The 13863-nt window shown below is 54.4% G+C and overlaps 5 protein-coding genes across 5 annotated transcripts; all 5 read left to right on the top strand.

Annotated features, from left to right (window-relative positions):
• Window positions 1–328: 328 nt before the first annotated feature.
• BGZ61DRAFT_526552 (cyclin-like protein) lies at window positions 329–1925 on the top strand (the record flags this gene model as incomplete). Its single annotated transcript, XM_046252973.1, has 4 exons — window positions 329–337; window positions 409–1593; window positions 1645–1783; window positions 1837–1925. 4 exons carry the CDS (start codon window positions 329–331, stop codon window positions 1923–1925), a joined length of 1422 nt encoding a protein of 473 aa, XP_046110263.1.
• A 1115-nt stretch (window positions 1926–3040) lies between these two features.
• Window positions 3041–4341, top strand: BGZ61DRAFT_526551 (WD40-repeat-containing domain protein; the record flags this gene model as incomplete). The annotated part of the gene is made up of 6 exons (XM_046252972.1): window positions 3041–3162; window positions 3222–3295; window positions 3354–3592; window positions 3645–4002; window positions 4061–4105; window positions 4178–4341. The coding sequence occupies 6 exons, from the start codon at window positions 3041–3043 to the stop codon at window positions 4339–4341; spliced, it is 1002 nt and encodes a 333-aa protein (XP_046110262.1).
• A 1961-nt stretch (window positions 4342–6302) lies between these two features.
• BGZ61DRAFT_583444 (fungal-specific transcription factor domain-containing protein) lies at window positions 6303–9874 on the top strand. The gene is made up of 6 exons (XM_046256322.1): window positions 6303–6998; window positions 7059–7467; window positions 7536–7805; window positions 7860–8523; window positions 8577–8819; window positions 8873–9874. Exons 1-6 carry the CDS (start codon window positions 6713–6715, stop codon window positions 9605–9607), a joined length of 2607 nt encoding a protein of 868 aa, XP_046110261.1. The 5' UTR covers window positions 6303–6712; the 3' UTR covers window positions 9608–9874.
• Window positions 9875–10191: 317 nt separating this feature from the next.
• BGZ61DRAFT_440304 (uncharacterized protein) lies at window positions 10192–11156 on the top strand. The gene is made up of 2 exons (XM_046244469.1): window positions 10192–10511; window positions 10599–11156. Exons 1-2 carry the CDS (start codon window positions 10276–10278, stop codon window positions 10687–10689), a joined length of 327 nt encoding a protein of 108 aa, XP_046110260.1. The 5' UTR covers window positions 10192–10275; the 3' UTR covers window positions 10690–11156.
• A 303-nt stretch (window positions 11157–11459) lies between these two features.
• Window positions 11460–13745, top strand: BGZ61DRAFT_583443 (uncharacterized protein; the record flags this gene model as incomplete). The annotated part of the gene is made up of 7 exons (XM_046256321.1): window positions 11460–12117; window positions 12197–12674; window positions 12743–12837; window positions 12917–13100; window positions 13162–13242; window positions 13314–13439; window positions 13497–13745. Exons 1-7 carry the CDS (start codon window positions 11582–11584, stop codon window positions 13743–13745), a joined length of 1749 nt encoding a protein of 582 aa, XP_046110259.1. The 5' UTR covers window positions 11460–11581.
• Between the last annotated feature and the right edge of the window lie 118 nt (window positions 13746–13863).

Genomic DNA, 13863 nt, shown 5'->3' with positions numbered 1-13863 from the left:
CCGCATCTTCCTTCACATCCTTGGCCACTCCTCTCCCGTGCTGGATCACTCTCCTCTAACTAACTCAGCCAGTCCTTCTCGCCATCTCTCCCTGCACAACATTCCACTCGCGGTGTTGTGTCGGCTCCTCGTCTATCTTTGAACCAGAGGTCAGTACCCGAATTCCTTTTTTTTGATTCGAGTGTCTCGGTACATGGACGTACTTTCACATGCCCCTTCGTCCGATCAGCCATTTTATTTAATGCCCTCGTCCTCGACGCGTCAACTGACTTCTTCCAGCACAGTCTCTGGTAATATTTGACCTAGTCAACAACACTACACATTCAAGATGCCTCCCGTAAGTTGCATCTGACGCGATCTTTGGACGCGGCTTTACCTTGAATCCGTTTGGTCTGACACAATTCATAGGGCCGCCCTGCTCGTACACGTCTCGTCTCCAACGAGAACGACGAGAACAGCGGGACGACGCGTATGACTCGAGCTAAGGCCGCCGCCCTCAACGTTGATGAGCTTGCCATGCCTTCCAAGGGCGCCCTGCAGACGAAGAAGTCGACGGTCAACAGCACGACCGCCGCCGGCCAGCGAAAACGCGCCGCATTGGGCGATGTCAGCAACGTTGGAAAGACCGATGGCGTCCAAGGAAAGAAGGGTGGCAAGGCGGGACTGATCTCCAAGGCTGCCCAGCCTACCGGTATTACGAAGAACACAGCGCGTGCTGCCACTCGAACTGCTCTGAGCAACAAGGAAGCCAAGAAGAATGAGACCACTCGAGCTGGATCCGGATCTGGTACCATCAGCGCCGCACAGAAGCGAAAGGCCGCTAGCGCCAAAGAGCAGCCACCTGCTGACGAGAACGAGCCCGTCCGAAAGGAAGTCGTTGCAAAGCCCGTCTCCAAGCCCGTCCCTGCCGAAGCCGAGGTCAAGCCTGAACCAGGTAGCGAGGCCACCCAGTATCCTCCCGGCGTCAAGGACCTTGACAGTGAGGATCTCGAGGACCCCCTCATGGTTGCCGAGTATGCCAACGAGATTTTCGAGTATCTTCGCGACCTCGAGTGCAAGTCCATTCCCAACCCTCAGTACATGGCCCACCAGGATGATTTGGAGTGGAAGACGCGTGGCATTCTTGTCGACTGGCTCATTGAAGTTCACACCCGATTCCATCTTCTTCCCGAGACTCTTTTCTTGGCTGTCAACGTTATCGATCGCTTCCTCTCCGAGAAGGTTGTCCAGCTCGACCGACTGCAGCTCGTCGGCATCACTGCCATGTTCATCGCCTCCAAGTACGAGGAGGTCCTGTCCCCTCACGTCGAGAACTTCAAGCGCATCGCCGATGATGGCTTCACCGAGGCTGAGATTCTGAGCGCTGAGCGATTCGTTCTCACTACTCTCAACTACGACCTGAGCTACCCCAACCCCATGAACTTCCTCCGCCGAGTCTCGAAGGCGGACAACTATGACATCCAGTCTCGCACCATTGGTAAATACCTGATGGAGATCAGCCTCCTCGACCACCGATTCATGGCCTACCGCCCCAGCCACATCGCCGCTGGCGCCATGTATCTGTCACGACTTATGCTTGACCGTGGTGAATGGGTATGTTGACGTGTCTAATCAAACATGAATTGAAAACTAAACTTCGCCTAGGACGAGACTCTTTCATACTATGCCGGTTACACCGAGGAAGAGGTTGAGCCTGTCGTCCACCTCATGGTTGACTACTTGGCCCGCCCTGTCGTGCACGAAGCCTTCTTCAAGAAGTATGCTAGCAAGAAGTTCTTGAAGGGTATGTTGAATAGTATCTCCTTGTATTGTATAAATGCTGACTCCGACTACTAGCTTCCTTCCTCGCTCGCCAATGGGCCAAGTCGAATGCCGCTCTCTTCGGCATCACCGACATCAAGCTGACCCTTGACCAAATATCATGAACGTCTTGACGCGTCGGTTGCGGCGCATCTCTTTGAGCACAGATCTCAATAGGACAGGATACACATGGTTGGCGGTTGGATTGACTGAACCCCAGCCATTGTTTTACGACATTTAATACACCAACGATGTTCGGCTCGGTCCCTCATCTCGGTTTACCATCAACTCTCTGCAGTCGTCAATGATGGGCGAGCACACTGCATAGTACTACACCGCCTTTGCCCGATTCACATTCCCACCGTTGGACAGACGGAAATTCTGCGCTCGATATTGTCTGGTTACTTTGCATTTTCCGAACATGCTTTTCGTCTCATACATGGCGCAAGGAGTCACTGGCGAAGGAAGTTTTTGGGCTTGGTTTAGCAGGTCGGAGTTGGCAGTGCAGGCGGCCCCTTCTTAGGCACGGTCGGAAGTAATGGATGGCCGTGGGCCGCCAGCCCTGGGCTGATGATTGAAGCTGTGCTTCGAATCTGGTGGTCTGATAGTGGATTCATAATCACTCGGCTTGGGATCTTGACGCGGCCCTGGCGCATCTTGACTGAGGTCTTGGGAGGGGCCGTGATAGAAAATTGTACATATACCATGATCGGATTACGGAAGGGCCAAAGGGCCAAAATGAACATTTTCATTTCCTCAATTATACGTGTTGAACTTGCTCATGATTGTTTGGCAGCCGTAATGGCGTGCATACTACCTGCCGGCTGGTCTGTGATGTGTTGTTGATGTTCATTGCTAGCATGGTTGCCGTTGGAGACGATGAGTTGTGCACGTACCCAGCTTAAAAATGAACGCATCTGCTTCTTGTTATGGCAAAGGCCACGTGGGGCTAAGCTGTGTTGGGAGGTCTGCCCTGTGTGACAAACTTAGTGCCAGCCTGACAACCGTCCAGATCCCGTAGTTCTTGATTCCACCACTAGGACCATACTCACCGTCGTACTCCACCTTCGCGGCATCTGAGACTCCCTCAACCAGGCTCACATAGGTCTCTACTGCAGGTGCACTTGCACGTGAATACTGCTTGCAGGTGTGGTGAGCCGCGGTCTTCCAGAACCTGCGGAACTCAGGTTTCCTGTTGAGATTCCATCCCGGCCGACAGCTGTTGATTCTGTTTGCTCAGATGGCGCCAGTCCTGCGCGCGAGGCAAAGCCTGTCCAAGGAGAACTTCTCCAACTACTTTGGAAACCTCCGAAGTCAACCGTATAGCGACCCCAATAACTCAAGGGCTGCCAATCCCCACAGGTCGGTCGACAATGTGCTACGTCTTGCGTGCAAGTAGCTGGCTAACTGAACCATGACAGCCTGCGCACAATCGCTTGGAACCCTCTGGGAACCTTGGTCGCCACAGGTTCATCAGAACGAATTCTCAGAGTCTGTGAGTAAATTTTGATCTGCTAAGAACTTGGAACACGGAACTGAGCTCGACTGCCCAGGGAACCCCGAGAAACCTCACATCAAGTTCTCTACAGAGCTCAAGGGCCACACGGCCTCCATTGAAAAGGTTGCCTTCAACCCGACTAAGGATGCGGAGTTGTGCAGTGTGAGCAGTGATGGAGTCGTAAAGTTCTGGGATGTGCGGACGAAAGCGTGCTTCAACGAGGTCAAAGGCCTCGGAGACGCCTTCACCCTCGTTTGGGCACCAGACGGGAATTCTCTCTTGGTGGGAAACAAGGTCAGTGCCTGCGGCCTGACAACACAGGGAATGTGCTAATCAAGCTGACAAGGCGGACACCATCTTTATCCTGTCGCCACAGCAGCCTACGCCCATCAGCTCTCACCAACAGTCGATTCAGACGAACCAGATTGCGTTCTGCTGGAGCGGGAAGAAGATCTTTGTGACCACAGCCGAGGGCCGCATTCGGATCTTGTCATATCCGGAGTTTGAGCCTGTGCTGCATTCGAACAATGGAGATGAATTTGAGCTGAATGGTCACACGTCGTCGTGTCTGACGGCGGAGCTGCAGCCCACTGGGCGGTACCTGGCTACAGGAGGCTCAGACTCCATCATTTCGCTGTGGGACACGACAGACTGGGTCTGCCCGAGGACGATTACTAGGATGGTCGGGCCAGTCAAGAGTCTCAGTGCGTACCATGCTAAATGAAGGCTTGCATTGGCGGTTAGCTGACCATTCTTCACCAGGCTTCACGTTCGACGGTAGCTATGTCGTGGGAGGAAGTGATGAAGGTAAGCTACCCCTCATCCACCATTGGCTCTTCATGCTGTGCCCCTTGCTAAGCTGTGCTCCCCTTCTTGCAGGATCTGGCCTGGAGATCTCCCACGCCGAGACCGGGGAACATGTGCATACATTCAAGACAGCGGGCTCGTGCCCGGTTGTGGCTTGGGCGCCAACACGTTATTGCCTTGCTTACAGCGATCTGGGAGTTCTTCGGATTGTGGGGGTGGACGTGGATAGGAAGTAGGGACAAAAGTTTTCTTCCGTGCCTGATTGCTACGGTCTTGACTCTTGGGATGGCCTAATTTGGGTAGGTAGGTATGTCTTTGGACGTGTTTGAGCGGTCACCCTACCGGTCATGTGAGGCACGCATATTTGAAATCGAGGCCAACCACTTGATTGCATATTGGAGAGGAGGGTCGTATTGAGTTGAGACTTGGGCTATCCTTGAGCGGCAACGACCGAGGTAAATGTTGTCAGACGGGAGAACGCGATACCGACTTGGGGTTGGGTGGTGTGTGAGTTGCAGCAGGGGTTGTGACCTGAGCGTCTACGTAGACCGTTCACCAAACCGAGATATACGAGCAAACGGGGTCGTCACTGGTCTACGTATGCGATGTGAGCAGTCACGTCGTTAGATGAAGAAAGCCGTCGAGAACAATGATGCCTAAAGGAAATGAGATGTTTTAGCGTGTGCAGAGCCGTTGAGTTCCCTGGTCATCAATCCATCGTCGGGATGATCGACCATCCCGACGAGGACCATGGCTGGGATGGAGGGGGGCTGAGTCTAAAGTTAGAGCGGGTAGGCGAATACCCGGGCCATTGCTTGCGACCTTGCCGGGTCCATGAGATCAAAAAGTTATTGAGGCATATTATTAAAGAAACGTTACGGTAATGTTGAGGGCAAATTCCAACTGCTCACCACCTCGAGTTCTGGTAGTATCGAGATTTGGTTGCAGTCGAGAAGTGTCAGAGAGGCAGGCCGACAGCCACAGTGGTGTTACCGGAATAGGCAAGTGCCGAGGCCAGGGCGCCGCGTCAGAATTATTGCTGGGAGGACACGGAATGTCGGTATGACGATGCCTCACTCACATGAAAACCATTGGCTTGGGTGTAGGGTCTGTGACCGGCGAGGGAAGCGTTCTTACAAGGTCTGTCAGGGCACGGCACAGCTGCGCAAGTTGCGAAACAAGAGACTAGGCACCAGTAGGGCTGAAGATGAAGGGCGAGGGGCGGATCCATGTTAACAGCGGTGGTCTAGGCACCTGGTTAGGGATGGGTAGGCCTGTCTTACAGAGGACTCCCTGCTGTCTAGTGTAGCTTTTGCGCGTTTAATAGGGCAAGGGAACAATAATATGTGTCAAGTTCTCCTTGTCCTGGGGATGCTATTTGGCTGTAGTGCTCGAAACCGGCGTAGCATAAACCTCGCTACTGCGGCTGCGTCTTCGCGAAGGCCATGCCCCTGTCAGTCGCGTTTCCAGAGGCACTGATCATTCGACCAAGCGTCATGAACCAGGCCCCAGAGGATTCGAGACACCACGTTTTGGTAGAGTAGTTCTTGTTGGGGAAGGGCACCGTACTGTGGCAGTGCTGCACAACTCGAACATCTCGAGGCAACGGAGCTTCAGCCATTGTCGTCATCGGCCACGGGAGCCGTCCGGTGTCTCGGCCGGGGCGGCCGCCCGCGCAGTTGACAGTGTGGGCTTGAAGAAGACTCGTGTGCTGTAGATATTGCATGCATGGCGCCACCACGGCGAATGTGAGGGTGCCCAAGTCATACTGTGTGTGCCAGTTACGCGTATCTCAGCTGGAGCAGCCAAGACAAGACAAGACAAGACAAGACGAGGGCGGGCTTGATGTTTAGCATTGACATGATTGATTCTCAGTTTCGGAGAAGCTGGACAAGAGTTAGCAGTGCCTTTTGTTGAGGACCAAATACCGTCAGGACAGCAAAGTACTTACCTAACTTGTCGGTGTACGGGAACACGGGCGCCGTGTCGCCGTGTCGCCGATTGATAGGTACCCATAGCCATACGGAACGTCTCCATTCTGTCTTCAAGATGGGATTAATAATGCACCCTTGCGCTATGTACCAGCCTCCCACGGTCCTCCTACGTCCCTTAGCTCCCCACTGGACGCCCTGGGAGAACTGATAACAGCGGTGCGGGCTGCTGAGAGGCCCCCCGTGCCATCCCCTCCAAGGCCCGAGGCCATCATGGATCCATGGCGCCAGGCAGCCAGTGCATCGCGGCTGCCCCCCCCCCAGAGTCTTGCTCCTCGTACTCCGTGCTCCACTTACAGTTTCCCGTTCGCTGTCGCATTTACTTGCACCCCATCCCTCCTCTCTTTCAAACCTCCGTCCAGACCCTCCACTCCCATCTCCACACGCCGTATCCGATCCCGTTACGCTGACCCCGAATTTTGCCGTCGCTGCCTGACCTCGACCATCTCGCCGTCTCTAAACGCCGCCCTCGATTTACCCGGCGTCCTTCGGAAGGATCGGAGTGCCTGTCCTACGCGCCGATTGATTTCGCATCCGCCTCTGGCGCTCCCCCCACAGCATCCGTCACGATATCTCTACCCCCCCTCACCGACATCCTGCGAAAAACACCATCGCCATGACGGGCTCGCCGGAGAACGGCGCTGGCTCCGGAAGCCATAAAAGGCCCCGGAGTCCAAATGGCGACAGCGACGACGTCGGGCCCGCCGCCCCCGACAATTCCACCGTCCCGAAACCGAAACGACTGGCCTGTATGATTTGCAGGAAACGCAAGCTCAAGTGCGATGGCATGAGGCCGAGTTGCAGCACCTGCTCCCGCCTGGGACACTCGTGCGCCTACGATGAGCAGCGGAGGAAGAGTGGCCCCAAGCGTGGTTACGTCAAGGCTCTCGAAGAGCGATTGAGTGCGCAACCTCCACCCCCGCCGTCAAGTTTCTCTCCCACTGACTAGACCCGTCCCGCAGAGCAAGTCGAGACGCTGTTGAAGACGCAAGACCCTGTTCCCGTGAACAACCAACCCAAGGGAGTCAATATTCCGATGCCTGCGCGCCCCAGCCCCCAGACCGCCGCCCCGAACCTGAGCATACCCAATGCCCCCATTAGCATGACGGGGGATCGCGACATGGACCGATGGCAATTTAATGGCGAGTCGCCCCAGACCGGCACTCTTGACGATTTCAACTTCAATGCTAGCCTGGGCATGGGCATGAACGATGTCGGTGGCAACTTCACGTGGGAGATGATTGGCCTGGGACTTGAGGAACCACTACCTCCCCAGGAGACTATTGATGAACTTCATCAAATCTACTTCGAAAAGGTCCATCCGTCGATTCCAATGATACACAAATATCGATATTTAGCCGCCATGAACCTGTGCGTCAATTCGATTCCTGTCTTAGGAATGACTGGGGTCGTCCCAAGTGCTGACCTGATAACCACAGAGCTCCAAACCAACGACCACCCGTCTGTCTGCGCTACGCCATGTGGACCTTGGCCTGTACCATAACAGACAAATATGCCGACCTCAAGGATTTGTTCTACCGGAGGGCGCGCAAGTACGTCGAAGCCGACTACATCAAGGGCTACGGAGAGCACATGATCTCCATTGCTCACTGCCAGACGCACATTCTCCTGTCTTCATATGAGATGAAGATGATGTACTTTCCTAGAGCTTGGGTAAACACAGGCTCGGCGATTCGCCTAGCTCAGATGTATGTACCTCAACCCCTGGATGTTCGTATGCGGCCAACTAATTCTCGTATTAGGACTGGCCTTCACCGACTAGACGGCACGGGACTGGACGTCAAGCAATGCCTCGCCCCTCCCAAGGACTGGACAGAGCGTGAGGAGCGACGCCGGACCTTTTGGATGGCATTCTGTCAAGACCGATATGCCAGCATCGGCACTGGCTGGCCCATGACGATTGACGAACGTGACATTATGACCAATCTCCCCTCCTCCGAGGAGGCTTACGACATGAGCCGACCAGAGCAGACGCAGTCCCTCAACGAATGCACAAGCCCGACGGGCGCAGGCAAGCTATCGGCGTACGGTGGCATCGTGCTCATGGCCTGTTTATTCGGACGAAACCTGGTGCATCTACACCGACCCGACGCTGATGACCTCGACCACGATCTGAACGGCCCATTCTGGAAACGCCACCGTCAGATGGACAACATTCTCCTCAACACTTCCCTCTGCCTCCCCTCTCACCTCAAGCTCCCTGCGGGGTTATCAAACGCCAACATCGTTTTCACAAACATGAGCATCCACACCTCCACCATCTGCCTACATCAAGCTGCCATCTTCAAGGCGGAGAAGAACAAGCTCCCTGGGTCTGTTAGTGCGGAGAGCAAGGTTCGGTGCATCACTGCTGCCAATGAAATCGCCAGCATCATGAGAATGATTTCCCACATGGACCTTTCGACGGTAAGACGGCTCACGTGTCCTGTTTGAAGTATGAAACTTGCTAACAGATATAGGTCAACCCGTTCATATCGTTCTGCTTGTATGTTTCGGCAAGAGTATTTGTGCAGTACCTCAAAAGTCGGCCAGATGACAGCCAGACGGCGGACTCGTTGAGATTTCTCCTTTCGGCAATGAACGCACTGAAGCGGAGGAACCCTCTGACTGAATCGTTCTTGGTTCAGCTGGATGTTGATCTGGAGGCACTTTCATTGCGCATTCCCAAGCTCAAGAATGCATTCCCACGCAGCAGCGATAGTGTAAGTCAACATGAACTCAGTGGTTATTTTAGTTGGTTTCTAACGCGACCTAGCCTGGACCCAACAACTCTGGTCTTGGGACGAAAGCTCCGGTTTGCGACAACCCTGAAGGTGTACAAGGCATCTTGGCATACCGAAACGAGTGTCATTTTATGAAAATGGCGGGCGACGATGGGAATGCGGCTAATGCCCCGGACATTGTGGAACCCAACACCGAGTCTCAAGGGTTGAACGCCTCGAACACTGGCGGCTTTGGGGCACAAGCGTGGATGTCATCTGATCAACAGCTTCCTATTCTCACGCCTAGTTCCGGAACCACATTCGAGAAGAACGGGTCGGCGACTGGACCGATGTCATTTGGGGAGGGGAGCGGAGAAAGCCAAGAGACGTCAGGGTCGCCAGACGGAGCGCAGTCGAGCCGGCCAACACCAAACTCGAGCACAGGCGGATCTGACCAAAGAGTACACTTGGCTCCGGGACAGATGGGTGGATCAGGGCACAACTCATTCCAAGCAAGCCCGATCTCGCCGAATCAAACATTGATGAACCCCGGCTCACTCGATGGGAGCACTCAGGGATTCTTTACTGCGGACGCGAATGGGTTCACGATGCAAACTACGATGTCAGACCAACAAGGATCATTTGTGCTGCCCGAGGGATGGGGGGACATCCAGGGCCAGACCGGAGTGACCCCAGTCGGCGAGGGCGTTTTGAGGGCATTGATGAACATGGGACCGATGGATGCAATGGACCTATCGTCTTGGGACTCGGGGAACAATCAAGGATAATCTAGGTGGAGCATTTGGTGGGTTTCTGCAGGGCGATGAAAACACGATTGAATCAGATGACGACTTTGGGCTACCTGGGTAATGGGAAGACAAGACTCGAAATCGAGTTCGCAAGGACGGGCGTCTTGGAGGGGATCCGCTTGGATCACACTGTATACTATGGGTTGGGAACTCTCAAGTATTGGGGTCATGTCGACGGGATGTCAGGCACATATGAACAATACCCTTATCTGTCTGAATATGGAATGGAAAACCTCCATCTTTACTAATTTCTTCTTGACCTCTTTGCTTCATTCCAACTTTTGTCGAATATGTCATCATCGTTCAAATGGTCAAATTTAATCATGTCATGACACGGTAAGTCAACTTTTACCAGTGGCAAGACTCTTCACAAAACGCAACGGTGTATCCAGACGAAAAGCCATAACCAGTCACATGCAGGCTCCCATATTGAACCCTCGTTACTTTCCGACGTAGGACACTATTCTCGGTAATTCCTCGCACCCATCTTGAGGCCCTACAATGGTCCCTGCAATCTTTCCGCCCCTCTCCAGGTGCCCCCACCACCAACACTCCACCATGAAGGGGGACACCGAGAAGACGAGCGCCTTTATCTTCCCTCTCCGCCCCATGTCCATCTTTGAAAAAATCTCATAACAAACACCGAAATGACCCAGAATCCGCGCTCGCGCCAGACGGTGCCACATGTCAACGGCTTTACGAAGACGGCAACGCCATCGGATAAGGCCCCGGCGTCCCCCACATGGCCTGACCTATACTATGTCTTGCGACACAAGATGAATGCCTTCTTAAAGAAGCGGGAGGATAGTGAGGTCATTCAAATTACGCAGAGCCATGTTCGTGCCGCGATCGGGGCTATGGAGACGGCGATTCGACGGTATAGGTGCGTGCCTTGTCATCCTTGTTGAACACTCGCTAGGTGTGCAATGCCGAATATCGCCGTGATCAACACGTTGCTTACCATCTCTAGACCTGAAGAGATATCCCTGTCGTATAATGGCGGAAAGGATTGTCTCGCTTTGCTTGTATTGATATTGGCCTCCTTGCCTGCGTCGAGTTAGTCATCGCCTACATCTAGAAGCCCCTTCGCGGGGTGCGGATCACTCCAAGGCGACCTCAACTTATCATCCGCTCTAATCAATTTACATCGCCTCATCTGAACCCTTCACTGAGGTTGAGCACTTCGCCATAACTTCAGCAGTACACTCTCCACTCGAACTAGCTGGACGCAGCATGAAAGACGTTTCAGCCGGCATATGAGTTGGCACGCGACGACGAAGAGCGCTTAGGACGAGATCGATAGACGGCTCTGCACATGGCGATCCCCTAAGCGTCCAGTTCAGGTTTCAGGGTGAGTAGGAGTTATTATGTTCTTTGTTTGTATGAGCAACATGCAATCTTCTAGAGCATAGATTATCGTAACATGGTGGGTGCCCGGGATATTGTGGCCAATTTTCTCTTGATTGGAACTGCTGCCGTATAAGCAGTTTCTTTTGGCAGAATGATTAGACGCTTTTATAAGATTGACTTAACTATGTAATAAATTTCTTCATTTCCATCACATTTTTATTTCTACTCGTGCCAGAAATAAATACTCGAATGCTAAACCACTCATGCACCCGTAATCAATACCCATCAAGTCAATGGAAACAAGTGCGCGCGAGATGGCGTGGATGATGCTAGTCTGGAAACGGACCAATCAAGCAGTGGAGGGAAGGAGCGCCCATGGTCTGTTTTCTGGTGGTCCGTGCGGTGGTTGCCGCCTTGTCATGGCGGCTTAAAACTGACGACATGCCTCGTAAATCAGCAAGGGGGCCAACACGCTCCGCGACGTCTTAAAAGCAGCAACGCAAATCCCACGGGCAAAGCAAAACCCCGGTTGACACCCATCAGGGAAGCGGACCCGGAGGCCGTTGATCGGACCGGACCCACTCTCTCAAGCTCCCGCTCCGCATGGCCGCGCCGCAACCGCCGCCGCCCACGGGGCCGCCGGGCTCTTTCGGCTCGTCCGCCCCCGGGATGCCGCAGCACTCGCATCCACATCCGCATCCGCATCCGCATCCTCATGCCGCCGTGGCGCACTATCCCGTGGCTCTGGGGATGAGCCTCCACGGGTACGCCGGCCTCGAGGACGCGTACCGTTCTACCGCTGCCGCCCATGGCCTCGCGGCTCATGACGCTCAACAGGCGGCGTTTGATCGTCTGCCACCCCATGCTCCTCCGCACTCCGCTGGGCCCGTTGCCGCAGCGCCGCCGGGCGGTGGGCAGTTCGGCATCCTCGCGCCGACGCCTGTGCCCGTCGGAGTGCCGCAACCTCTGGCCGGCATGTTTGGGACTGCTGCGGGATCCATGATGCAGAATCAGGGGCAGGAGGTTGAGCGGTCCAACGGCCAGTTGAGTGGTAAGCTCGTCGCAGATCCGCCGGATCTGGAGGCGTGGCGGGAGAAGCTCTTCAACGTTGATGAGACGATTCTTCTTACGCATGAGGAGTATGACCCCTTTGATTTTCTCCCATTTACTCCCCCCTCTGCGCCTCTGCTAACCTGTGTCTCTTTTCTCCGCCCATAGATTCGAAACGTACTTTCCACACGTTGACAATGTCTACTCCCACCGCTCCACGCAGCGGTACAAGCGCAAGCCTTTCGTCTCACACTACTGGGACTGCCGTATGAAGGGCCGTCCCCCCGGCACTCCCAAGTCTGACGACCCCAACAAGAAGAAGCGCAAGCGTAACGCCCGCGAGCGTGACCTTTGCGACGTCAAGATCAAGATCACCGAGTACTTCCCTGGCGCGCAGCTGCAGCCAGAAGACCTGCCCGCGGTCGGCGTGGGGCAGTCCGTCTTTGTTTCCGGACCAGTGAACCAGATGGTTACGGCAGGCCATCGCGTCTGGACCATTCAGAGGGTCAATGGAAACGGCGGCAATGGGAAGGGGGATGGCGTTGCGGGACCGCATAAGCATACGCTCGAGAAAAGTGACGATATTAAGAAGAACAGTGTGCAGCGGCTCCTTGCGCGGCAGGAGAAGGAGACCAGGAAGGCCCAGGTACGTCAGACATATCACATCAAGACGATACTATTTCGGATGGGAAACTGACTGGACATTGGGGGTAGAAACCGGTTGTCCGAAAGGCCACAGGCGCAGCACTGGCGACTGTCAAGAAGCACACCAAAGAGAGTGACCTGAAGCTATATTCGGCATGTTTCTGGTGAGCCTCCCTCTTACTCCTTCCTCATAAATATAGACCCATCCACGACGAACCATAAGGTGCTAACAACTCCTCGCAGTCCTTTTTCTCAACGCGTGTGGATCGCTCTTGAAGCAAAGGGCCTGGCATATCAGTACTGCGAGATGGATCCCTTCCGCCGTCCCGCGCCGCCTCAGTTGCTCGAAGCGAACCCGCGTGGATGCGTGCCTGCAATCCGGCAGGGCGACTGGGCGTGTTCTGAGAGCGGTGTGATACTCGAATTTGTAAGTCTTCGCCATAGCTGATTTGTTTCTCCGTGGGAGGCGTGGCTGATAGCTTGCGTAGCTCGAGGACTTTGATCAAGGCGTGCCGCTTTATCCTACCGATCCACGGCTCAAGGCCAATTGTCGCCTTTGGATTGACCATGTAAGTATTCGGCGGTTGATTCCGAGAAGGATTCACATATCCAAAGAGCCAATGCTAACAACTCGATCCAGATCAACACCCGTGTCGTCCCGGCATTCTACGCCCTCCTCCAAGCTCAAAATCCAACAGCGCAAAGCGAAGCAATTGACCGCCTCCACAACACCATCAAATCCCTCGTCCAAGCTGCCGACGAACAAGTACGCTCTCCCCTAACCCTCCATCCTCAAGTCCCACGAAAGCTAACCTCCTTCCAGGGTCCATTCTTCCTCGGCGCAACTCTCTCCCTCGTCGATATCCACCTCGCACCCTTCGCCCTCCGCCTCCCACGTATCCTTGCCTCCCTCTGCAGCTGGCCAATACCATCACCGGGGTCTCGTCTGGCTCGCTGGCTCGAGGCGCTCGAGGATGATACACATGTGCGTGCGACAACGAGTAACAATGAACTGTATACCGAGACGACAGAATTATTGGCTCGCCCTATAGTTGGCGACGGAGGGGTTTGAGGGAAATGCGACGCAAGCTTTGCTGAAATGTTTGTCTCGTATGGGAGTTTGGGCTGGTACACTGAGGCATTATGCTTCTAAGAGGAAATGATAGCAGGTTAAGCGATGATACAAATGA

Source organism: Ilyonectria robusta (assembly GCF_021365365.1).
Source record: "Ilyonectria robusta strain PMI_751 chromosome Unknown BGZ61scaffold_2, whole genome shotgun sequence".
NCBI classification, from domain to species: domain Eukaryota; kingdom Fungi; phylum Ascomycota; class Sordariomycetes; order Hypocreales; family Nectriaceae; genus Ilyonectria; species Ilyonectria robusta.
The sequence above is the reverse complement of the archived record's forward strand: the minus strand, read 5'-3'. Positions and strand labels throughout refer to the sequence as shown.

What these genes read in the sequence shown, in the direction of transcription:
- BGZ61DRAFT_440304 (XM_046244469.1), top strand. Translation starts at nt 10,276, where the DNA reads ATGACCCAGAATCCGCGCTCGCGCCAGACGGTGCCACATGTCAACGGC. An exon ending in ACGGCGATTCGACGGTATAG is followed by an intron (nt 10,512 to 10,598) that starts GTGCGTGCCTTG and finishes TACCATCTCTAG; the next exon opens with ACCTGAAGAGATATCCCTGT.
- BGZ61DRAFT_583444 (XM_046256322.1), top strand. Translation starts at nt 6,713, where the DNA reads ATGACGGGCTCGCCGGAGAACGGCGCTGGCTCCGGAAGCCATAAAAGG. An exon ending in TATTTAGCCGCCATGAACCT is followed by an intron (nt 7,468 to 7,535) that starts GTGCGTCAATTC and finishes TGATAACCACAG; the next exon opens with AGCTCCAAACCAACGACCAC. An exon ending in CCCACATGGACCTTTCGACG is followed by an intron (nt 8,524 to 8,576) that starts GTAAGACGGCTC and finishes TAACAGATATAG; the next exon opens with GTCAACCCGTTCATATCGTT.